General features: G+C 48.3%; 1 protein-coding gene across 5 annotated transcripts in view; it reads right to left on the bottom strand.

The window, feature by feature from the left end:
- The window catches only part of SURF1 (SURF1 cytochrome c oxidase assembly factor), a 39,774-nt gene that overhangs the window by 8,094 nt on the left and 7,420 nt on the right, over positions 1 to 24,260 (bottom strand). For 3 of the 5 annotated variants that reach the window (XM_069985717.1, XM_069985714.1, XM_069985716.1), the window contains exons 2-4: positions 17,559 to 17,640; positions 17,150 to 17,274; positions 3,330 to 3,412 (exon numbers count right to left, since the gene is read on the bottom strand). In XM_069985717.1, the coding sequence (XP_069841818.1) occupies positions 3,330 to 3,412; positions 17,150 to 17,274; positions 17,559 to 17,640 (290 nt within the window). The remainder of the gene's footprint in view (positions 1 to 3,329; positions 3,413 to 17,149; positions 17,275 to 17,558; positions 17,641 to 24,260) is intronic. The other 2 variants (XM_069985715.1, XM_069985718.1) reach the window with 2 other exon arrangements.

Genomic DNA, 24,260 nt, shown 5'->3' with positions numbered 1-24,260 from the left:
CTGAAGGAGGAGTGGGGGTGATGGAGGGCGACTGGGGGTGACTGAAGGAGGAGTGGGGGTGATGGAGGGCGACTGGGGGTGACTGAAGGAGGAGTGGGGGTGATGGAGGGCGACTGGGGGTGATGGAGGGGGACTGGGGGTGACTGAAGGAGGAGTGGGGGTGATGGAGGAGGAGTGGGGGTGACTGAAGGAGGAGTGGGGGTGATGGAGGAGGAGTGGGGGTGACTGAAGGAGGAGTGGGGGTGATGGAGGGCGACTGGGGGTGACTGAAGGAGGACTGGGGGTGATGAAGGGGGACTGGGGGTGACTGAAGGAGGAGTGGGGGTGATGGAGGAGTGGGGGTGACTGAAGGAGGAGTGGGGGTGATGGAGGGCGACTGGGGGTGACTGAAGGAGGAGTGGGGGTGATGGAGGGCGACTGGGGGTGACTGAAGGGGGACTGGGGGTGATGGAGGGGGACTGGGGGTGACGGAGGAGGAGTGGGGGTGACTGAAGGAGGAGTGGGGGTGATGGAGGGCGACTGGGGGTGACTGAAGGAGGAGTGGGGGTGATGGAGGGCGACGGAGGGCGACTGGGGGAGATGGAGGGCGACTGGGGGAGATGGAGGGCGACTGGGGGAGATGGAGGGCGACTGGGGCAGCTGGGAATGATTGGGAAAGGAGTACACATAGCCCTCCTCCCCTCACCTGCAGAGACCGGGACCTGCATGTGTGGCCGGTAGGGGAACGGAACGCTATGTGTACAGCTGGGGAAGGTCGGTCGCGGCTCTGGGGGACTGCCGACCGACCTGCACCTCGCCGCACTTCCCGCCCGCCCGGCACCTCCACGCAGCGCCGCCCCCTCACTTCCCGCCGGCCGTAACCTGCACCTCATGCCCGGCCGGCACCTCCACGCAGTGCTGCCCGCCCTCCATCTCCCGCCCGGCACCTGCACCTCCCGTCCGACTGACTCTCCGCGCTTCTCTGCCCGCAATGATTTTTTGTGAAAATCGAATTTACGATTTTCACAAAAAATCAAATCGATTCTAACCTTCTGGGCGAATTAATCGAATTAATTCGATTAATCGCCCAGCCCTACCTGAAGTGTATAGTTTTGGGTTCCTGTGTACCTGTAGTGTATAATTTGGGGTCCTGTATACCTGTAGTATATAGTTGATGGAGGTCCTGTATACCTGTAGTGTATACTTTTGGGGTCCTGTATACCTGTAGTGTATAGTTGGTGAAGGTCCTGTATACCTGTAGTGTATAGTTTTGGGGTCCTGTATACCTGTAGTGTTCTGTAGTATATAGTTCGGGGGTCCTGTATACCTGTACTGTTTGAGTGTCCTGTATACCTGTAGTATAGAGTTGGTGGAGGTGCTGTTTAACTGTAGTATAGAGTTGGTGGAGGTCCTGTATACCTGTAGTGTATAGTTTTGGGGTCCTGTATAACTGTAGTATATAGTTGGTGGAGTGCCTATATACCTGTAGTGCATAGTTTTGGGTCCTATATGCTTGTAGTATAGAGTTGGTGGGGGTGCTGTATACCTGTAGTATATAGTTGGTGGAGGTCCTGTATACCTGTAGTGTATAGTTTGGGGTCCTGTATAAGTGTAGTATATAGTCAGTGGAGATCATGTATACCTGTAGTATAGAGTTGGTGGTGGTCCTGTATACCTGTAGTGTATAGTTTGGGGTCCTGTATACCTGTAGTATATAGTTGGTGGAGATGTCGTGCACCTGTAGTGTATAGTTTTGGGGTCCTGTATACCTGTAGGGTCGTATTTACCATTAGGCACTCGTGGTCTGCCTAGAGCAGCACCTTGCATTTTTCTTATTTTTCTAGTCTTCCACCTCCTGTTTAGACTTGCCAGAAAATCTAGTGCCTTTTCGAAGGGGGGTATGGCGGTATTGGTCAGGTCTGGTGTGGCGGTGTTATCCAGTCACAGTATGGTAGTATTGGTCAGGTCTGGTATGGCGGTGTTATCCAGTCACAGTGTGGCGGTATTGGTCAAGTCTGGTATGGCAGTGTTATCCAGTCATGGTATGGCAGTGTTATCCAGTCACAGTATGGCAGTATTGCTCAGGTCCGGTATGGCAGTGTTATCCAGTCACAGTATGGCGGTATTGGTCAGGTCTGGTATGGCGGTATTGGTCAGGTCTGGTATGGCGGTGTTATCCAGTCACAGTATGGTGGTATTGGTCAGGTCTGGTATGGCAGTGTCGTCCAGTCACAGTGTGTCGGTATTGGTCAGGTCTGGTATGGCAGTGTCATCCAGTCACAGTATGGCGGTATTGGTCAGGTCTGGTATAGCGGTGTTATACAGTCACAGTATGGCGGTATCGGTCAGGTCTGGTATGGCAGTGTCATCCAGTCAAAGTATGGTGGTATCGGTCAGGTCTGGTTTAGCGGTGTTATCCAGTCACAGTATGGTGGCGTTGGTCAGGTCTGGTATGGCGGCGTTATCCAGTCAGAGTGTGCCGGTATTGGTCAGGTCTGGTATTTCAGTGTTATCCAGTCACAGTGAGGCGGTATTAATCAGGTCTGGTATGGCAGTGTTATCCAGTCACAGTATTGTGGTATTGGTCAGGTCTGGTATGGCAGTGTTATCCAGTCACAGTATGGCGGTATTTGTCAGGTCTGGTGGTATTGGTTAGGTCTGGTATGGCGGTATTGGTCAGGCCTGGTGTGGCGGTATTGGTCAGGTCTGATATGGCGGTGTTAAATGTGACCTCTGGAGCTATTACCTACCAATCTATCATGCTGCTAATTAGTGAGTGAAGATGGTGCGTCCTCAGGTTTAGTGCTTAGGGCAGCAGCAGCTGGTAATACGGCCCTGTATACCTGTACTGTATAGTTGAAGTAAGGGGTCCTGTATACATGTACTGTATAGATGGAGTAGGGGGTCCTGTATACATGTACTGTATAGATGGAGTAGGGGGTCCTGTATAGATGGAGTAGGGGGTCTACCATTTATTTCTGTGGATGTTGTGAGGCAGCTGCCCCTAGCAACCACAGCTCCCTTTGAAAATGAAAGTAGTAATCCTATTGGTTGCTAAGGTTTCCAACTGCCATTACTGCAGCTAATTATGTCATCTGTGTGTGCAGTGTGGAGATTGTCCCATTCATTTCTATAGGGCGGTCTTCCGCATCCCCCTCCCCTCCTGTATTTGGCAAGGACGGGACCTTCGCTCTAACCTTCCCGGGCACCCAATGTATCCGTGTGCCAAATTTGGGGTCAAACGGTTCAGGCGTTTGGAAGTCTATATGGGACAGACGGACTTTCATTTTTATGATATATATATATATCTGCGGACAATCCTCTGTTTCTGCAGTGAAGGGGAAACTCACTCTGTGGGGAGAGGGATCGGGCTGGACGCAACCCGGGTCTCCAGCTGCTGGATGAGCTTCAGCTTCCATTTACGTCGCTGGATCTGAAAGAGAAAATAGGGTGAGGATTAGCAGAAGGCATCTACGCTAGATACTGCACCGTCCTCATCCTCAGCCGGAGAAGCTCTATAAAATCATCTGATCCATAGAATTCGGTTACTTAGTAATTCATGGCACGAAACCTACACTGTGTGCAGAATTATTAGGCAAATAAGTATTTTGATCACATCTTTCTTTTTATACATGTTGTCCTACTCCAAGTTGTATAGGCATGAAAGCCAACTACCAATTAAGCATCTCTGTAATGAGGAGGGTGTGACCTCATCACCATAAATAAGGTGTGCTTAATTATTAGGCAACTTCCTTTTCTTTGGCAAATGGGTCAGAAGAGAGATGTGACAGACTCTGAAAAGTCCGAAATTGTGAGATGTCTTGCAGAGGGATGCAGCAGTCTTGAAATTGCCAAACTTTTGTAGCGTAAACACCGATCAAGCGTTTCATGGCAAATAGCCGACAGGGTGGCAAGAAGCCTGTTGAAAAAAAAAAAAGGTGCAAAGTAACTGCCCATGAATTGAGGAAAATCAAGTGTGAAGCTGCCAAGATGCCATCAGCCACCAGTTTGGCCATATTTCAGAGCTGCAACGTTAGCGGAGAATCAAGGTAAGCGGTACTCAGGGACATGGCCAAGGTAAGAAAGGATGAAAAATGAGGAACATAAAACGTGAAGACTGGACCAATAAATACCTGAAGACTGATTCTTCCAAGGTTTTGTGGACTGATGTAATGAGAGAGACTCTTGATGGGCCAGATGGATGAGCCCGAGGCTGGATCAGTAAAGGGCAAAGAGCTCCACTTCGACTCTGACCCCAGCAAGGTGGAGTACTGGTATGGGCTGCTATCATCAAAGATCAACTTGTGGGACCTTTTCAGGTTGAGGATGGAGTGAAGCTCAACTCCCAGACCTACTGCAAGTTTCTGGGAGACGCCTTCTTCAAGCAGAGGTACAGAAAGAATTCAGTATTGTTCAAGAAAAACATGATTTTTATACAAGACAATGCCCCATCACATGCATTCAAATACTCAGTGTGTCTGGCCAGTAACGCTCTAAAAGAAGAAAAAGTAGTAATGACATAAAGTGTATGGTTACTAATGCCAGAAGTCTAGCCAGCAAGATGGGGGAGCTAGAGGCCTTGGTTCTGGAGGAGTCCATTGATGTGGTTGGTGTGAGTGAGACATGGCTGGACTCCTCACATGACTGGGCTGTCAATATTCAGGGATTTACGTTGTTCAGAAGGGACCGGGTGGGCTGAAGGGGAGGAGGAGTATGTCTGTATGTCAGAAATGATATTAAAGTGAGTATAAAAGATGCAATAGTGGGCAATGACTGTGATGATGTGGAAGCATTATGGGTAGAACTACAGAAGGAGGTAAAGAGTGAAAAAATTATTCTTGGTGTAATCTATAGACCCCCCCAACATTACTGAGGAGGTAGATGGCCAGTTGAATAGACAAATAGAGCGGGCTGCCCGGGAGGGAACAGTAGTGATAATGGGGGACCTCAACTACCCAGATATAGATTGGGGTCACGGTTCAGCTAAAACCACAAAGGGGAGGGAATTTCTTAACCTCCTGCAGGATAATTTTCTGGGCAAGTTTGTGGAGGAGCCGACTAGAAGTGACGGCTGCCGGATCTGGTTATTTCTAACAACGCTGAGCTGGTTGGGGACGTCACTGTCCATGAATACCTGGGTAATAGTGACCACAATATAGTGACTTTTAGCTTAAAGTGTAGAAAAGAAAAACATGTTGGGAGGGCAAAAACTCTTAATTTTAAAAGTGCCAATTTTCCTGGGTTAAGGGCAGAACTTCAGGGCATAGACTGGGAGCGGCTGCTGTCGCATACTGATACTGATAATAAATGGGAAATCTTCAAATCCACATTAAATAACTGTACTGCCAAATATATTCCTATGGGGAATATAAACGGTTAAAATCCAATCCCACATGGCGACAACCGAGGTTAGAAGGGCTATAAATGAGAAAAAAGGGGCATTCAAAAAATATAAATCAGAGGGGTCAGCTGTAGCATTTATACATTACAAAGAAGTCAACAAAACCTGTAAAAATGTAATAAAAGCAGCAAAAAATCACAATGAAAGGCAGGTAGCTATAGAAAGCAAAAGAAACCCCCAAAAATTCTTCAAATATATTAATGCAAAAAAACCAAGGTCAGAGCATGTAGGACCCCTAAATAATGGTGACGGGGAATTAATAACTGGGGATCAAGAGAAAGCTAAGTTACTTAATGGGTTCTTCAGTTCTGTATATACAAAAGAGGATGGAGCTGTGGTGGGTGGGGCCAGTGCTGAGGTGGGTGTGGCCAGTGTTGAGGTGGGTGGGGCCAGTGCTGCTAACACATGTAATGTACTGAACTGGTTTACTATAGATATGGTCTAAGATAAATTAAACAAACTCAATGTAACCAAAGCTCCAGGGCCTGATGGATTACACCCCAGAGTTCTTAGGGAACTCAGTTCTGTAATTTTTCTACCCTTGTATGAAATATTCCGTGATTCTTTGCTGACTGGTATTGTGCCGAGGGACTGGCGTAAGGCAAATGTAATACCGATCTTCAAAAAGGGCTCTCGAACTTCCCCAGGTAACTATAGACCCGTAAGCTTAACGTCCATTGTGGGGAAACTATTTGAGGGGCTTATAAGGGACTACATCCAGGAATATATAGGGGGTAATAGTATATAAGGGACTACATCCAGGAATATATAGGGGGTAATAGTATATAAGGGACTACATCCAGGAATATATAGGGGGTAATAGTATATAAGGGACTACATCCAGGAATATGTAGTGGCTAATAGTATATAAGGGACTACATCCAGGAATATACAGGGGGGTAATAGTATATAAGGGACTACATCCAGGAATATATAGGGGGTAATAGTATATAAGGGACTACATCCAGGAATATATAGGGGGTAATAGTATATAAGGGACTACATCCAGGAATATGTAGTGGCTAATAGTATATAAGGGACTACATCCAGGAATATACAGGGGGGTAATAGTATATAAGGGACTACATCCAGGAATATATAGGGGGTAATAGTATATAAGGGACTACATCCAGGAATATGTAGTGGCTAATAGTATTATAAGGACAGAAGCTGTCAAACCAACCTAATAGGTTTCTATGAAGAGGTAAGTAGAAGCCTGGATGGGGGGGGCGGCTGTGGATATAGTGTACCTGGATTTTGCAAAAGCGTTTGACACAGTTCCTCATGGACGTCTGATGGGTAAGTTAAAGTCTATCGGTTTGGAAAATTTAATGTGTAACTGGATTGAAAACTGGCTTAATAATCGTACCCAGAGAGTGGTGGTCAATGATTCCTACTCCGAATGGTCCCCGGTAATAAGTGGTGTACCCCAAGGGTCAGTACTGGGCCCTCTTCTGTTTAACTTGTTTATTAATGATATTGAGAATGGAATTAACAGCAATGTTTCTATCTTTGCAGATGACACCAAGCTTTGTAGTACAGTACAGTCTATGGAGGATGTGCAGATGTTACAGGATGACTTAGACACACTGAGTGTTTGGGCGTCCACTTGGCAAATGAGGTTCAATGTGGATAAATGTAAAGTTATGCACCTGGGTACTAATAACCCACATGCATCCTATGTCCTGGGGGGAGTTACTCTGGGAGAGTCGCTGATAGAGAAGGACCTGGGTGTACTTGTAGATAATAGACTACAGAACAGCATACAATGTCAGTCAGCTGCTTCTAAGGCCAGCAGGATATTGTCATGCATTAAAACAGGCATGGACTCACGGGACAGGGATATAATATTACCGCTTTATAAAGCTTTGGTGCGGCCCCATCTGGAGTCGCCGTCCAGTTTTGGAACCCGATTCATAAAAAGGATGTTCTAGAGCTGGAGAGGGTACAAAGACGGGCAACTAAACTAATAAGGGTAATGGAGCATCTTAGTTATGAGGAGAGATTAAAAGAATTACATTTGTTTAGTCTGGAGAAGAGACGTTTAAGGGGAGATATGATTAACTTATTTAAATATATAAATGGCCCCTACAAGAGATATGGGGAAAAGATGTTCCAGGTAAAACCCCCTCAAAGGACTAGAGGGCACTGCCTCCGCCTGGAGAAAAAAAGGTTCAATCTCCGGAGGCGACAAGTCTTCTTTACCATGAGAACTGTGAATCTGTGGAACAGTCTACCCCAGGATCTGGTCACAGCAACAACAGTAGAGGGCTTCAAAACCGGCCTAGACAAGTTCTTAGAGCAAAATAATATAAATGCATATGTATAGAACCTATCACCCCTCCCCCTTCCCTGTATCCATCCCCTCCTTGGTTGAACTTGATGGACATGTGTCTTTTTTCAACCGTATTAACTATGTAACTATGACATGGCCCCTTTGTTCATCTGATCTGAACCCCATAGAGAACCTGTAGTCCCTCATAACATGTGAGATCTACAGGGAGGAAAAACAGTCCACCTATCTGAGCAGTGTCTGGGAAGGCGGTGGTGGCTGCTGCACTCAATGCTGATCCTAAATAGATCAGCAACTGACAGAATCTATGGATGGAAGGCCTATGAGTGTCAATGTAAAGAAACGTGGGTAGATTGGTCACGGATTTGGTTTTGAATGTCAGAAATGTTCTATTGGATTACCTGGTGAAAAGAAACAAGTGAGATGGGGATATATTTGGTTTTTATTAAGTTGCCTAAAAATTCTGCGCAGTAAGTTACCTGCACAAACAGATATCCTCCTAAGAGCCAAATCTAAAAACCCCCACTCCAACTTCCAAAAATATTAAGCTTTGATATTGAGTCTTTTGGGTTGGTTGAAAACATAGTTGTTGTTCAATAATAAAAAGAATCCTCGCTGGCGGGGTCTAGCCATGGAAGGAGCTGGGTGCACGGAGTAGGAGCTCTGTCTGTGGCCAAAGCTATTGGGGGTTATAAGCGCGCCTTAATGGGGCTGAAGAAAGTAAAAACACAGGTGCTGGAAGCACCCAGGACCCCTCAGACGCCTATCTCTAACTTTTTTACACTTCTCTTGCCAGCCTGCCAGAGGATCCGGCGGGAGAGAGCAGAGGACCGACCAGGACCATCTTGCCAGGAGCCGGGTGCGCAGGAGAGGAGCCCGGCCTGCAGTGCAACAGCACGCCCCGGTACCTCCTGTCAGCCGGAGCAGATGTGAGAAGGAAGCGGTGCGCAGTGATACAGCGACAGCCGCCGTTCCAGCACCGCCGCCACACGAGGTGCCGCCATCTTGCCCCACTGAGTCCCGTCCCCAGGAGGTGAGCCTGCGTCAAGGGGAGCAATTGGAGGAGTGGGATGGAGGATCGCTATACCTGAGGCCAGGGGAACAAAGCGGCAGCAGGGGGCTACAGGCGCAGCAAGAAGATCTGGACTCGCAGTTACAGGTCAGCAGGGAAGCGCCACCATCTTGCCCACATGCGCTGCAAAGCCCATGGACTGTAGAACCGGCTCTGCAACCTAGTAGGATTGCTCTCCAACACCCAAATATCCACTCAGCCAGTAGAATCCCGGTGCCTGTGGTACGGAGACTAAACATAACAGTCCTCCACTCCACCAAAGACTTTTACTGCCAAGATAACCCCTGCCTCCCCTGCACCGGAGGCACAGCAGTTGAGGTCTTTGTGCTCAAGCAGTTTCCCCAGTGAACTCTCTCTGGTTGCTCCCCCTTCCTCTTCTATTGCTAGGGGGCACCATATAGCTCCCCTTGCTACTGGGGTCACAGCCGACTCTGAAGTCCGTCTTATGCCTGTAAGTCACAAAATCCCAAGTTCATGGAAAATATGTCCGGGATACCTTCACAAAGCCCCCCAGCCGACCCTGATATCCACAACGCTGCCCCAGGGTGAAGCAGCCACCATTCTCAGTGCTCATCCAGAACTGCAAGCGCTGCTAGCGTTTTTACACTCTAAACAAGACAGAGACAATGGCGCTGGATTTAAAAACCGCTTGGAAACAAGATCTAGGACTAGTTAAGGCTGACATCTCCACCTTGCAAACCCAGGTGCATGATCTTGAAACCTTACAATCTTCCGTCCAACAAACGTTGGCTGAAATGAAAACCCAGATATCCACTCACTCTTCCCAGCAACAGATGATTTTTGCGGAAATGGACGACCTCGAAAATCACAATAGACACAACAATATCCGGATCTGAGGTCTCTCAGAAGCAACACGTGCGGCAGATCTACTCCCAACCGTAGTAGGCATTTTCAACTCGCTCCTGGGCCGCCCGCCAGAAACTCACATCGACATAGACGACAACTAGGCCACGTGATGTGATTTGCAGAGTACACTATTACTCCGTCAAGGAGGAAATAATGCAGAAGGCTCGCCTTCTTCCTGAAGTGGACTTTGACTGTGCCAAACTCCTTCTTTTCCCGGATCTGTCAAGGCTCACCCTTTGTCTGAGAGCTGCCTTAAAACCGCTGCTGGCAATGCTACAGTCCTGCAATATTACCTACCGATGGGGCTTCCCCTTCGCCTATTTGCCAGAAGCAACAACAAGACCACGACTCTACGCTCTCCATGCGATCTACCAGCCTTCTGCAAGACTTTTGATCTCCCTTATGTCTCGCTGCTGGATTGGGAAGCGCTCCTCCAGAATCCTTTGGCATCCGGATGGCAATCGAAAGCTTCCACGTCCCTCCTTATCAGTTCCAGCCTCCGAGACCACAGAGATCCAGACGAAGGCGCAGGAGCGCCTCCCGCTCGGACTCGGAACTCTGATTCATGCTGAGAGCCAGGGCCATGTGAGAGGTTTCCACACCCTGTGCTTGCTGACCCCTGATTTTCTAGCTCTTCAGTTCACCCCTAAGTGTTACCCTTGTGCAAAGTACATCCCCCCAAGTTAATTGTATGCTTACTACATTTGCTCACAGTGAAGGCTACCTGTAGCTTCTCGACTGAGATTTGGTTACTGATACCCCCCAATAGGTATACAGATGATAATGCTACATCTGTTATTAGAGGTACACCTGTTGCACATGTTAGATATTTTGCCACCAACGTTATGGTGCTGCTGTTTTGTTTTTCTCTTTCATTCTCTGCACTCTTCTCTCCTCCCTCCCTTCCTTTGCCAGCACGGTCCATTTATCATTATGTTATGCATTGCTTAGTTAGCATCTGCCTCTTCTTTAATGGAGACACTTAACATTACATCCCTTAATGTTCAGGGATTTAATGTTCCTGAAAAAAGGTCGCAAGTCTTGTATGCAATGCATAAAACGAGAACGCACATCTTGTGCCTACAGGAAACTCACTTCCGCTCAGATAAGATTCCTGCCTTTAGGAGCCGTTATTATTCTCAATGGTTTCACAGTAGTAACTCAGAGGGTAGGACTAAAGGGGTGGCGATTTTACTACATAGGTCTCTGCCATGCCAAATCCTCGAAACAAAGACAGATTCTGAGGCACGCTATGTTTTCTTGCGCTGCACTATAGCCAACCAAATTTACACGATCACTAATATTTACGCCCCTAATCAGGGCCAGCAATCATTTGTGGCGAAAACTCTAGACGATCTCAATGCCTTCCAACAGGGCCACCTGATTTTGTGTGGCGACCTAAATGTCCCGCTAATGCCATCTGTAGACACATCCACAGGCCTGTCTTCGTTTCCGTGCAGTAAACGTAATACAATTAAGAAAGATTTGTATGCTATGCAGCTATGTGACACCTGGCATCTGAATCACCCAGACGCCCGTGACTATACACATTCCTCCAATGTGCACCACAGCTATAGTAGAATAGACTACATATTTACCCACCACCACTTGTTAGACAGAATACACGCAGTCTCCATCGGTAATATACTCCTTTCTGATCACGCACCTGTTTTCTGCAAACTCTCTGTACCCCAGACCCTGGCGAAATCCTGGAGACTCAAGTCAGTGCCTTGCTGACTTGAAAACGGCTGTGAATCATTTTGCCACAGATCATAGTTCAGATAACACTTCCCCACAGATGAAGTAGGAGGCCCTTAAGTGTGTTTGACGCGGCATCAGACATGGGTCCAAGCTGAAGAGAGACGCAGCAGGCAGGTTACACAAACTGCTCAACACGCTACAGGCTCTAGAGCTCAAACATAGACGACTTAAGCTGAGGGAGACTATAGAAAGCTGATACGGGTACGTACTGAGATTACAGATCTCCTAGACAAAAACCACCACAGATAGACACGTCTGTGCAAGTGCATTCTATGAATACGGTAATAAAATCGGGAAGACTATTGGCTAGGGCCTTAAGGGATAAAAGGGCTTCCTTATATGTACAATCTATTAAAAACCCAGCGGGCCGTGTAATTAGACTTACCTCCAACATCCTTGCTTCTTTCCAGAAATATTATTCTGATCTATATCACTTACCGCTCTCAGCAGGTGTATCCAGAAAGGAGGTGCACCAGTACATTGCCCGCACAGCCCTCCCGCGACTAGACCCGTCAGTCCTGTTGGCTACCGCCATATCGGCGCTTCCCATGGGTAAGAGCCCCGACAGCTACACCAGCAAATTTTTCAAAATCCTACATTCAGAACTATCCCCACACATTCTGGCAGCCTTTAATGAAGTCTCTTCCTCATAGCCCTTCCCACCCTCTTTTCTTGACGCACACATCACAGTCATCCCTAAGGGGGGCAAGGACCCCAGTTTGTGTGCAAGTTATAGGCCAATCTCTCTCATCAACACTGACGCCAAGCTCTAAGTTAAACTGCTGGCTCAGAGTTTGGCACCCCTCCTTGGGACCCTGATTCACCCTGACCAGGTGGGATTTGTCCTGCCTAGAGAAGCCAGAGACAACTCTCTAAAGACTTTCTCTGTAATCCAATATGTCCAGACTTCCAACACGCCTTGCATGCTGCTATCTCTGGATGCAGAAAAGGCATTCGACAGGGTGGATTGGGGTTTTCGGGGGGGGTCTTGAAGGTATCGGACTGGGAACGGCGATGAGGGATCGTATTCTGGCATTATACCAATACCCTAGGGCGCGAATTAGAGTAAATAGAGCATTGTCCGCCCCTTTTACAATACATAATGGAACTAGACAGGGGTGCCCTCTCTCCCCAATCCTCTACGGGTTAGTCATGGAACACCTGATGAGAGCAATTAGATTAAATGAGAACGTGAAGGGTGTCAGGCTTGGAAAGATGCACCTAAAATGCTCAGCCTTCACGGATGATTTACTTTTGTACATCACACAGCCAGATAGATCTCTTCCGGCTCTGATGGATACGCTTTCTGAATACAGTAGAGTCAGCAATTATAAGATGAATCTCTCCAAGAGTGTCACCCTGAATGTCTCCTTACCCCACAATGCCATTAGCCTCCTTCAACAACGCTTTCTCTTCGTATGGCGCAACTCCTCCTTTAAATACTTGGGAGTGCATATCCCGGTCAAATTGGCAGACACTTTTGAGAAAAACTTTGCTCCTTTGTTGGCTCAGTTCAGGGTGAACCTCGCCAAATGGGATAGGAAAGATTTCACATGGCTGGGCAGAATTAACATTATTAAAATGAACTTGCTGCCCAGGCTGTTATACTTGTTTCAAACTGTACCGATTCAGCTTCCACGCTCTTTCTTCCAAACGATAAACCGCCTTTTCTCCCACTTGTCTGGCAACGGAGACGGCCCCGGTTGGCGACATCCACCCTCTCTCTGGCGAAACTGGAGGGGGGTTTAGCCCTCCCAGACCCGCACAAATATTATATTGCTGCAGTGGCCACTAGGGTCCTTGACTGCTTAACTTTGACTCAAAATTGTGGGGGGCTGCACCTGTGTGTAAGGTGGTCAATGGTGTGGACCTGTAGTTACCCCGGGGCCAACCCCAAATATTGCTGTCCGGTATAATTGCCCTTGATGGTGGTGTGGTGCAGATAGCCAGGACAACAGGGAGACAAGGAGGGAGGCATTGTAACAATAACTCCTTTACTGATAGACTTGCAGGTGGTTTCACAGTCTTTTGGCATACAGCAGTGAATACTGGCGGCTTTGACTGGGTTACTGCGCTTGTGGAGAGTCTGGTGGTGTGTGGAGAAACGATCTGCCTCAGATCCTGATCTGTCAGTACGTGTGGGACTCTGGTGGGCACTGTTATCCTGTGGACCTCTCCCCAATGGTGTTGCGTCTGTCTTTCTATCCCTGTCAACTAGGGAGCTTCCTGCTTAGGTTACTGGGCCGGGTCTTAGGCCACAACTTGCGGGTCCCAGAGGTATCCAGGGGTCCTAGTAAATCTTACCCCCCGAATTTAGGAAGATGGGTGCAGAGGCCTACGTTAACTCTGCTCCCTTTTTACAGCCAAGTCCGTCCACTTAGGGTGTCTGTCTTTAGGATTCCCACTGACTGTAAGTGTGCTAGCCCTTTCCTGAGGGGGCACCTGACAAACTGTCTCTCAAAGTCTCTCTTTTTCTCTCACCTCCTGCTGTTTTCTTTGGCTGCTCTGTTCTTGTTCCCCTTAGCAGCTTTGCTCTGTGGTGATGGTCTCTCATGAGGTGATGTTGTTCCCTCAGCAGCTTTGCTCTGTGGTGATGGTCTCTCATGAGGTGATGTTGTTCCCTCAGCAGCTTCTCTCTGTGGTGATGGTCTCTCATGAGGTGATGTTGTTCCCTCAGCAGCTTTGCTCTGTGGTGATGGTCTCTCATGAGGTGATGTTGTTCCCTCAGCAGCTTTGCTCTGTGGTGATGGTCTCTCATGAGGTGATGTTGTTCCCTCAGCAGCTTTGCTCTGTGGTGATGGTCTCTCATGAGGTGATGTTGTTCCCTCAGCAGCTTTGCTCTGTGGTGATGGTCTCTCCTGAGATGATGTTGTTCCCCTTAGCAGCTTTGCTCTGTGGTGATGGTCTCTCCTGAGGTGATGTTGTTCCCCTTAGCAGCTTTGCTCTGTGGTGATGGTCTCTCATGAGGTGATGTTGTTCCCTCAGCAGCTTTGCTCTGTGGTGATTGTCTCTCATGAGGTGATGTTGTTCCCTCAGCAGCTAGTCTCTTGTCTCAGCTATGCACTGCAACTGCCATCCTTATATAGTGGGCCTATTTGCATAACCCCACCCCCTTCTAGCAACTTCCTAGGCTTCCTAGAGCAGTTCCCACTACGGTCAGTAGGTGGCGTTGTTTTGTGTGGTGTGCAGTGAAAAGAATGTAACCCATTCTCTGCCTGCTAATTACTGGTACAGAGAAATATACATAACAGTTTAATATAAAACATGTTAACTCCTAAAATATATAATAAAACACTTGTTGACAGGTGCCATCCTCAGCCCAGCCACAGGATTACGCTCTGGTATACTACACAACCTCATCCCTTAACCCTTATGAGTTGCTAGTCCCCGAAACGGACAGGACACCTAGGCTTCACTGGCAATATCTTCAGATGTCACATTTCTATAGGTCCTTGGCTCCTAGCGCCAACCTTCACAGACAGCTTTCAGCGTTTGAAGACCTATGCACCCAAAATGAACCTCCTAAGCACGCCGTATCTCTTATATACCGGTTATTGAATACTCCGGAGGCCTCACACAAGACGAAATTTCAAACAGGTTGGGAAATAGAATTGAATCGCACCTTTTCCAAAGAAAACTGGGAAAAGGCGATGTTCTTTTGTCACAAATCCTCAGTAGGTCGCAGGAGACATGTTACAAGGTCCAATCGCGGTGGTACAGAGGTTCGTCTTAGCTTTGAAAAAGGCGGATAGCCGAAACGTACAGCGGGGTGGGGGCTGCCGGTGGACATTCTACTTGATTCTTACTTTGGTAATATACCTGTATTATCATGTTGGCACTTTTTTTTATTGTTCCTATTAACATCTAGGTGTTTGTTCTTATAACTTTAGCAGACAGAGCATCATTATTACCTTTATCTACATCACACCCTATGTGGTCCATCTGCATTACCCCCGCTTGTATGTTCGTTGTCGTTTCTTTTAACATTCTTCCAGTGGTGATTCATCGCATTTTCCTGCTCTGTCTATATGTGTTTTTAAAGCAATAAAGATTTTTCATGTTGAGATAAGTTTGAGGTTCAGTTGTTTCTTTATCGGTTTGTTAGCTCCATAGACTGTACCCTTCAGTCCCTGATACCTGTTGGAGATGTGGGATAGCCAGGGGAACGATGACACACATATGGTGGGGCTGTAACAAGCTGCAGGGGTTCTGGTCAGAGGTGGTTTCTATAACACGGGAGATCACAGGGACGCAACTGGAAAATGACCCGGCCACGCTCCTGTTACTGATGTTACCCGGGTCAATAGGCAAACTTAAGAAGGGACTTGTTAAGTTCCTCTTGTTAGCAGCTAAGGCGGTAATACCCCGGGAGGTGGAGGTCAGAAACCCTGCCCACAATAACGGACTCGTTCGCAGAGGTCTTATGCCTGCAAAGGATGGAGGAACTCAAGGCAGAGTTCCACAACAGGCTCCTACCTACTGCCAAATTGTGGTTCCCATGGGCAGCCTCCTTAGATACGCCCGCCTACAAAAACCAAGCTGTGCCGCAACAAGGCCTAGCCCAAACTGTGGTTCTCGCCCCGTAAGGGGACCTTTTCTCCTATGTCGGATCGTGCTGGCACCACGCTTTTCCCCATCCTCCCTCTCTCTCTCTCTCCTTCTCTCTACTTTCTCTTTATGCTTTATTCTCCTGAGTTCTTGGTTCATCACCTCTGTTTTATTATCTTTGTCTGGAGAAGTGTCTTGCTGAGGTGATTTGTATATTCAGATTCATGCACTCCTGATTTGGTTAGTATATGTGTTATTTTGCAGTCAGGCGCTGTGCCTGCTTCTATTGTATGTACACTTTTATGATACATCTTTTAATAAAGCGTTGAGAAAGAAAAAAAAATCCTCGCACATACAACTTGCCTAATAATTCTGCACACACTGTATGGGCATATAAAGTGAGAATGTCCGTCTGAGACGTGAATGGCGGACAATTACAAGGGACACTGGCCACTATGTAGGGGGAATAAGCTTTACGGCTGCTTTAAGGGCCTCACCTGGACAGACCTAAACAGGCATTCTGGTACTTCTATTTTTTGTGTTTATGGGGAGGCAAAGCAGCCAGCAGCCTAAATCACAGCACACTGTTCATGCAGCATGGAAGCCCCCCTCCCCTCACAAAAGAACCCTATAGGCACAGGGCTGTGGAGTCGGAGTAAGAGTTGGAAAAAATGTACTGACTGCAGCTTAAAAAAAAAAAAAATCTTTCAAAGTGTTATAATTGAATTTTCATATTAATTTTATAAATGTTCCTCATTAATATGGTTTATGTTCTATCAATCTAAGGACCTTATTTATTAAAATCAGAAAAAGCCTGTCTCCCATACATTTAGTTTCCTCCATATATCAGTAATACAGCACTGGCCCTATTACATAAGGGTGGTCGGGAGATGTTGTCGGTTACTATTTGGCAGTTTGTTTCTGAGCTGGAAGAGTCCATTGTGTGGGGGAGATCTGTGCTGTTCTCTTCCAGGATGCTGGATGATTGTATATGAACAGCAGTGTAATATGAAGATATCCATAACTCCCCTGGTGTCTGACCGGCCATTTATGGAGGAGCTGGAGTTTGAGTCGGAGCTGCGGCTTACTGACTTCACAGCCCTGCATAGAAGCCCCTGAACATGTTCACCAGCAAGATATGATGCCATGATCTAGGTACAGAAAACAGCACAAGTGACAACCTCGAAACACATCACCACTCACAAAATGTAGGGGTTTCAGATGTTACCTGCCATGTGCCAAGCCCAAAAGAGGCGACAGGGATGACTAAGAGAATCCACTTCATCAGGGGATCCTTCCTGGACTCTGTCAATGCGGAGAAGGAGAGTGATCTGTGTGAGCCGCTGCCAGGACCTGGGGAAAGTGCCCAGCAAGGTGTAAGCTCTAAGGACAAGAGCCCAAACTGCTGACAATGAGAGATGAATGGTGCCCACCCCCGGGAGACACGCAGCCCCCAGGATCTACAGAAATACAGCAATGAACACACACTTCATAGACAGCTTCAATGGTTCTCCTTGGGAATGGTAAAGGGGGTGGAGTTAAGCATTGAGGGGGGGGGGGCGTATTCTAGTCCCTAAAAATGTGTGATCTTGACAAAGAGGCTCTGGATGGCAGAAACACTTAAGTACGGAACTTACCCCTCCAAGGGCTCGAAGGTAGTGGTCTGAACAGAGTGTCTGAAGGAGTCCATAAAGGTCTAAGGAGGGAACATGCAGCAAACTGCAACGTAAGCAGAGGACGGCAGCCATTATATACATGTATATACACACAGTACATGAGCACCACTATAACATCACACCTTCTGTATACTACACTGGGGGGGGGGGGGTATATATACATCAATAGCAATAGCACATCAATACCACTATAACATTACAGCTCCTGTATACTACACTGGGGGGGTTCTATCTATCTATATCCTGTGACAGAGTGTCTGGAGAAGTGGTAGATGGGTGTATGTATGCCCAAGATTTATCATGTCTTTTATACAAAAAGCAACCAGGAAAATAGAGTGGCCAGAGATCTGTGGTTTCTGCAGATCAGGTTTGGACAAAACCAGTTATCAGGGCCTGTGTTGCTGGAGTGGGAAGTGAGGGTGGGCCCCACTCCATCCAGACAGTCCAGGTCTTGGGCTGTCTGAATAATCAGTCAGTCCTCAGGTGTGCGTGCCTTATAAAAGACCAGGAGTGCAGACACACCTTGGCTCTCAGCCTGGGAACAAGCCATCTGCTCAGAACCTGTGAGAGCCATAGAAGTGGTACGTACAATTTATGTTATGTTTGGTGCCCGGTATTAGGCCGGCACCTTGTTAGAGAGGTATCCTGCTATTTAGTGCCGGACAGGCAGATTTTGTTTGTTTTGATTTATTTCTGTACCTCATTCTCTAAATAAAACTGGCTGAGGTCAGTTGAACGAACTCCAGTTGTTCTGTCTGTGCCTGTCAAAGTGTGCCCGTCTACCCAGGAGATGACTAACCCGCTACATAATCCCTTAGAATTGGTGGAGGAGACTTTAGGCACAAATCTTGGCATGAGAAAACAAGACTGGAAAATTTAAAGGGCCAGTGTCACTCTTATTGCAGTGGTTTAAAGACTGTCTCTCTACATCTGACAATATGGAGGATGTAGTTAAAGCTCTTTTGAATTCTGTTGCACCTCAACAGGAAGCTACCCGAGTGCAACAAGAGACTACCAAAGTGCAGCAACTAGAATCTACCCAGGAGGAGCAAAGACCAGGAGACATTAAAAACTGTAGTGCAGCAACTAACCACTGATGCTGGACGGGTCCTAGGTGTTGCAGATGCTGCTCACACCTCCATAAGAGCTAGACATTTTCTCAAAAGATGACATCAACGGATGACGTGGAAGCCTACCTGTCAACTTTTGAAAGAACTGTGGATCGAGAAAGTTGGCCAAAGGAGCAGTGGGCAGGACTTTTGGCACCTTTCCTTTCTGGGAAACCCCAAAAGGCATATTTTGCTTAAAAAGGAGATTCTAACACACCTTGGAGTCCCGGTTTCTGTCAGAGCACAACTAGTGCACAACTGGACCTACAGCACAAATAAACCTCCACGCTCTCAGATGCACGACCTCATTCACCTGACCAAGAAGTGGCTGCAGCCAGAGATCCTGACAGACCCTCAGATGGTTGAATGGGTAGTAATGGATCCCTCCCTATTACCTTGTGCAAGTGGGTGAGCCATGGAGATCCCAAAAATGCTGACCAGATGGTGGAGAGGTACACAGCAGCGGAGGAGTTGATGAGTCTTCCGCAATGCCCCCAAGCCTCACAGCGGCGAACGCCAGGACATTCTGGTAAGACTGTTCCAAGGGAAGAGGGGGCTGGCAGATCAGATATGGTTGTGCGTGCAAGGGGAGAGACTGAAGGCCAAGGCTCTAGAAGCTAGCAAGCCATGCCAGTGAGGTCTGTGGCTTATAAGAGACTAAATAAAGAATTAATAAAATGCTTCCAATGTTAAATGCCAGGTCATGTTGTTGCCAATTGCCCAATGCATGATGAACCCATGCAATGTGATGTCTCGTATATAAACCGCTGTTTATCTCTGCCATTACAACACTGCTCTAGTGGACATACATACCCAGTTTGGCGCCGTAAAAAATATGGTGGGGTTAGTTTAATCATTAATGCATGATGTCATAATGGGGCAGGATTTCCCACATTCCTGGAGGTATGGGAACAGAGAGTCTCTAAGACAATGCCTGAGAGTGGGGCTCTAGTTGAGGAAAGAAACTTTCCCTTTCTCTGTTATGGCTGGGGAGAGTGAGGAAGCTCCTTTATGTTGTGTCCCCAGGGGGGTCAGAGCAGTCCAGACCTCCCTAGTGACAATATGCCTGATCTTGAAGTGAGGAAAGATCAGTTTGGTGCGGAACAGTTAAAAGATTCTACCCTTATCAGGGAAGATGGGAAAATGATTGATGGTAACCTAGTATAGCCTGACACCAGACTTGCATTTTCATACATGGCTGTAAAACATGACTTACTGTACCAAGTGGTGAAAAGGGGAGAGGATCTGGTGGAGCAGTTAGTGGTACCTAAAGAATATCGCAGAACCGTGCTGGATCTGGCACACATTATGGGGGGAAATTTGGGAGCTGAAAAAAACTACAGATCGAGTCCTCCAACGATTCTTTGGCCTGGGGTTCACAAAGATGTGAGAGATTATTGTGACTCCTGTCCAGAGTGCTAGGTTTCAGCTCCCAGACCCCACTATCGTAGTCCGCTGGTACCTCTACCTATCATTGAGGTGCCATTTGAGAGAATAGCGATGGATCTGGTGGGGCCTGTTGTAAAATCTGCTCAAACTCACCAGCATATTCTTGTAATTATGGATTATACTACTCACTACCCCGAAGCTATACCCTTGCGTAACACATCATTCGAGGCCACAGCCAAAGAGTTGGTGCAGGCGTTTGGTTGGGTGGGAATACCAAAAGAAATCCTTACAGATCAGGGTACCCCCCTTTTTGTCATGAGTCAAGCCGTGTAAATTATTCCAGGTTATAACAGCTGCCTACTTCTGTCTACCATCCGCAGACTGATGGACTGGTAGAGAGATATATTAAGACCCTAAAAGCCATGCTTAAAGTGCAACTATAATTTCAGTAGCCAAAAAATTAAATTCCTCAAATAATAAGCCCATGTGTTACCCTTTAAAAAGAGCCATAAACTGTGTTGATAGTGTGTACGCTCGCTAAGATATCACCAGTTGTTTGGCTAAGAAGAATAAATGAATTTTTCTTCTGGCTGAGAGATAGTGGGCGTGGCCTATCCCTCATCTCCCTGGCTGCGTCCCTCCATTCACTGAGCAGCACCTTAGCAGATGTATCACACATAGCAGGATTAGATACAGCCCCAGCATACAGTATCACAATGTAAGATTAGATACAGAGCCCCAGCAGATGGGATCACACACAGTGGGATTAGATACAGTCATCTGCTCTCATTACACTGTAGGACAATGTCAGCCATGGAGGTGGGGGCACCTGCTGCAGACATCCGATAGTGAGTGTTATATGTACTATGGAAGGACTACAGCTGGGTTGTGCTGGGACTTGTAGTCCTCCCCTTAGTGACTCACCCACTCTCCCTCATGCAGTACATTGGAGTGATGGTGGCACTGGATACACTTGTCCCTCCATCCAGCTCTTCCCCTGCGCTGCTCCTCACACACACACACACACAACACCCTCAGCTCTGCTTAGTCACCTCTGTGAGGGGAGGGGGGGGAGGTTTTGTTTATGTCTCTCTCTATGTATCAGGGCTGTTATCTGATCCTCCTGTCAGAGTCTGTACACTCAGAACTGATCTGCAGGGAGGGGGCGTGTCCAGCAGGAATGCAGAAATATCTCAGAGCCAGACAGAGCTGCAAGGGCATAATCAGCCTTCTGAATTTAAAAAACTGTTTATTTTAGGTTATTAATGTATATTGCAAAAAGTCTTATGACCTAAGCTAACTAAAACTGAATGGTCAAAATATTTTATAGTTGCGCTTTAAGAAAGTGGTGGACAAAGATTGGAAAAATTGGGATTTTCTTCTTCCTTATCTCATGTTTGCCATCCGTGAGGTCCCACAGTCATCCACAGGGTATTCTCCTTTTGAGTTGCTTTATGGCCGTCACCCTAAGGGACTTCTAGACATAGCGAAAGAAGAGGAAGCTACGCCCTACAGAAGTGTCGTTGAACATACTGCACAATTGCAAGATCGGATATTTGTTGTAATGCCTATTGTACATGAGCATATGGCCCAGGAGGCACAACAGAGGGTGTATAACCGCAGTGCCAGAATAGGTACTTTTTTCCCCAGGTGACAGGTTTCTAGTGTTTATTCCTTACTGTCAGGAACCCTGCACACGATCCTGTGGCCTCTACTTAAGGCACGGTTCTGGCAGCCACGGTGCCGGAGCAGAATTACGTCATGGAAACCAGGGACGCCGCGGGCTCACGTCACTCGCAGCCGGCCATGCAGTTGAGCGGCATTACACTTAGGCTCTGCCACTCAGCCAGTAGTACAGACAAAAAAAACCCAAAGTGCAGCAGCAACCCACAGGTGCAAGGGCTTACCATATATACTCCTCCCAGCGTACACACGGTAAACATCTGCTCTGTAGATATTTTAGCAAACTATTTGATCAGAATGTACCATGTCGCCAACGTTAAGGCGTCTTCGAGACATGGTCCCTACTCTAGTATTTTCACCAGTAGCGAAATTTGATGGGGGGCAGGGGGGGCGGCCGCCCCCGGGCCCACTCTGGCAGGGGCCCACTCAGATCGCTATTGAATTTTTGCTCCCTAAGTCTATTCCTGAAGATACAGACTGCCTGTGCAGTCTGTATCTTATGCTTTTACCTAATCCTGTATAGCGGAGAAGTACGGCCGGGGGCGGCCATCTTGATGACGTCACAGTGGTGCGTTCCAACGCTGGAACGCAAGGGACGTCATCAAGATGGCGCCCGGCTTTACTGCACCGCTACAGAGGACTGGGTAAAGTATAAGATACAGACTGCAAAGGCAGTCTGTATCTTCATGAAGTTTATTTCTGAAGATACAGACTGCCTGTGCAGTCTGTATCTTATACTTTACCCAGTCCTCTGTAGCGGTGCAGTAAAGCCGGGCGCCATGTTGATGACGTCCCTTGCGTTCCAGCGCTGGAACGCACCACTGACGTCATCAAGATGGCCGCCCCCGGCCTTACTGCTCCGCTACACAGCTATAGGTAAAAGCATAAGATACAGACTGCACAGGCAGTCTGTATCTTTAGGAATAGACTAGAGCTGGACATGTGGATGCAGGGGGAGCTGGACATGTGGACACAGGGGGAGGTGGACACGGGGGGAGCTGGACATGTGGACACAGGGGGAGCTGGACATGTGGACACAGGGGGAGCTGGACATGTGGACACAGGGGGAGCTGGACATGTGGACATAGGGGGAGCTGGACATGTGGACACAGGGGGAGCTGGTAAAGAGGGGGAGCTGGACATGTGGAAACAGGGGGAGCTGGACATGTGGACGCAGGGGGAGCTGGACATGTGGAAGCAGGGGGAGCTGGACATGTGGAAACAGGGGGAGCTGGACATGTGGACACAGGGGGAGCTGGACATGTGGAAACAGGGGGAGCTGGACATGTGGACATAGGGGGAGCTGGACATGTGGACGCAGGGGGAGCTGGACATGTGGAAGCAGGGGGAGCTGGACATGTGGAAACAGGGGGAGCTGGACATGTGGACATAGGGGGAGCTGGACATGTGGACACAGGGGGAGCTGGACATGTAGAAACGGGGAGCTGGACATGTGGACACAGGGGGAGCTGGACATGTGGAAACAGGGGGAGCTGGACATGTGGAAACAGGGGGAGCTGGACATGTGGAAACGGGGAGCTGGACATGTGGAAACAGGGGGAGCTGGACATGTGGACATAGGGGGAGCTGGTAAAGAGGGGGAGCTGGACATGTAGAAACGGGGAGCTGGACATGTGGACACAGGGGGAGCTGGACATGTGGACACAGGGGGAGCTGGACATGTGGAAACAGGGGGAGCTGGACATGTGGAAACAGGGGGAGCTGGACATGTGGACATAGGGGGAGCTGGACATGTGGACACAGGGGGAGCTGGTAAAGAGGGGGAGCTGGACTTGTGGACACAGGGGGAGCTGGACATGTAGAAACAGGGGGAGCTGGACATGTGGAAACAGGGGGAGCTGGACATGTGGAAACAGGGGGAGCTGGACATGTGGACATAGGGGGAGCTGGACATGTGGACACAGGGGGAGCTGGTAAAGAGGGGGAGCTGGACATGTGGACACAGGGGGAGCTGGACATGTAGAAACAGGGGGAGCTGGACATGTGGAAACAGGGGGAGCTGGACATGTGGAAACAGGGGGAGCTGGACATGTGGACACAGGGGGAGCTGGACATGTGGACACAGGGGGAGCTGGACATGTGGACACAGGGGGAGCTGGACATGTGGACACAGGGGGAGCTGGACATGTGGACACAGGGGGAGCTGGACATGTGGACACAGGGGGAGCTGGACATGTGGACACAGGGGGAGCTGGACATGTGGACGCAGGGGGAGCTGGACATGTGGACACAGGGGGAGCTGGACATGTGGAAACAGGGGGAGCTGGACATGTGGACGCAGGGGGAGCTGGACATGTGGAAGCAGGGGGAGCTGGACATGTGGACACAGGGGGAGCTGGACATGTGGACATAGGGGGAGCTGGTAAAGAGGGGGAGCTGGACATGTAGAAACGGGGAGCTGGACATGTGGACACAGGGGGAGCTGGACATGTGGACACGGGGAGAGCTGGACATGTGGAAA

The sequence above is a fragment of the Dendropsophus ebraccatus genome, chromosome 10 (genome assembly GCF_027789765.1).
Source record: "Dendropsophus ebraccatus isolate aDenEbr1 chromosome 10, aDenEbr1.pat, whole genome shotgun sequence".
In the NCBI taxonomy this organism is placed as follows: domain Eukaryota; kingdom Metazoa; phylum Chordata; class Amphibia; order Anura; family Hylidae; genus Dendropsophus; species Dendropsophus ebraccatus.
This window is presented reverse-complemented; position numbering and strand designations above follow the sequence as displayed.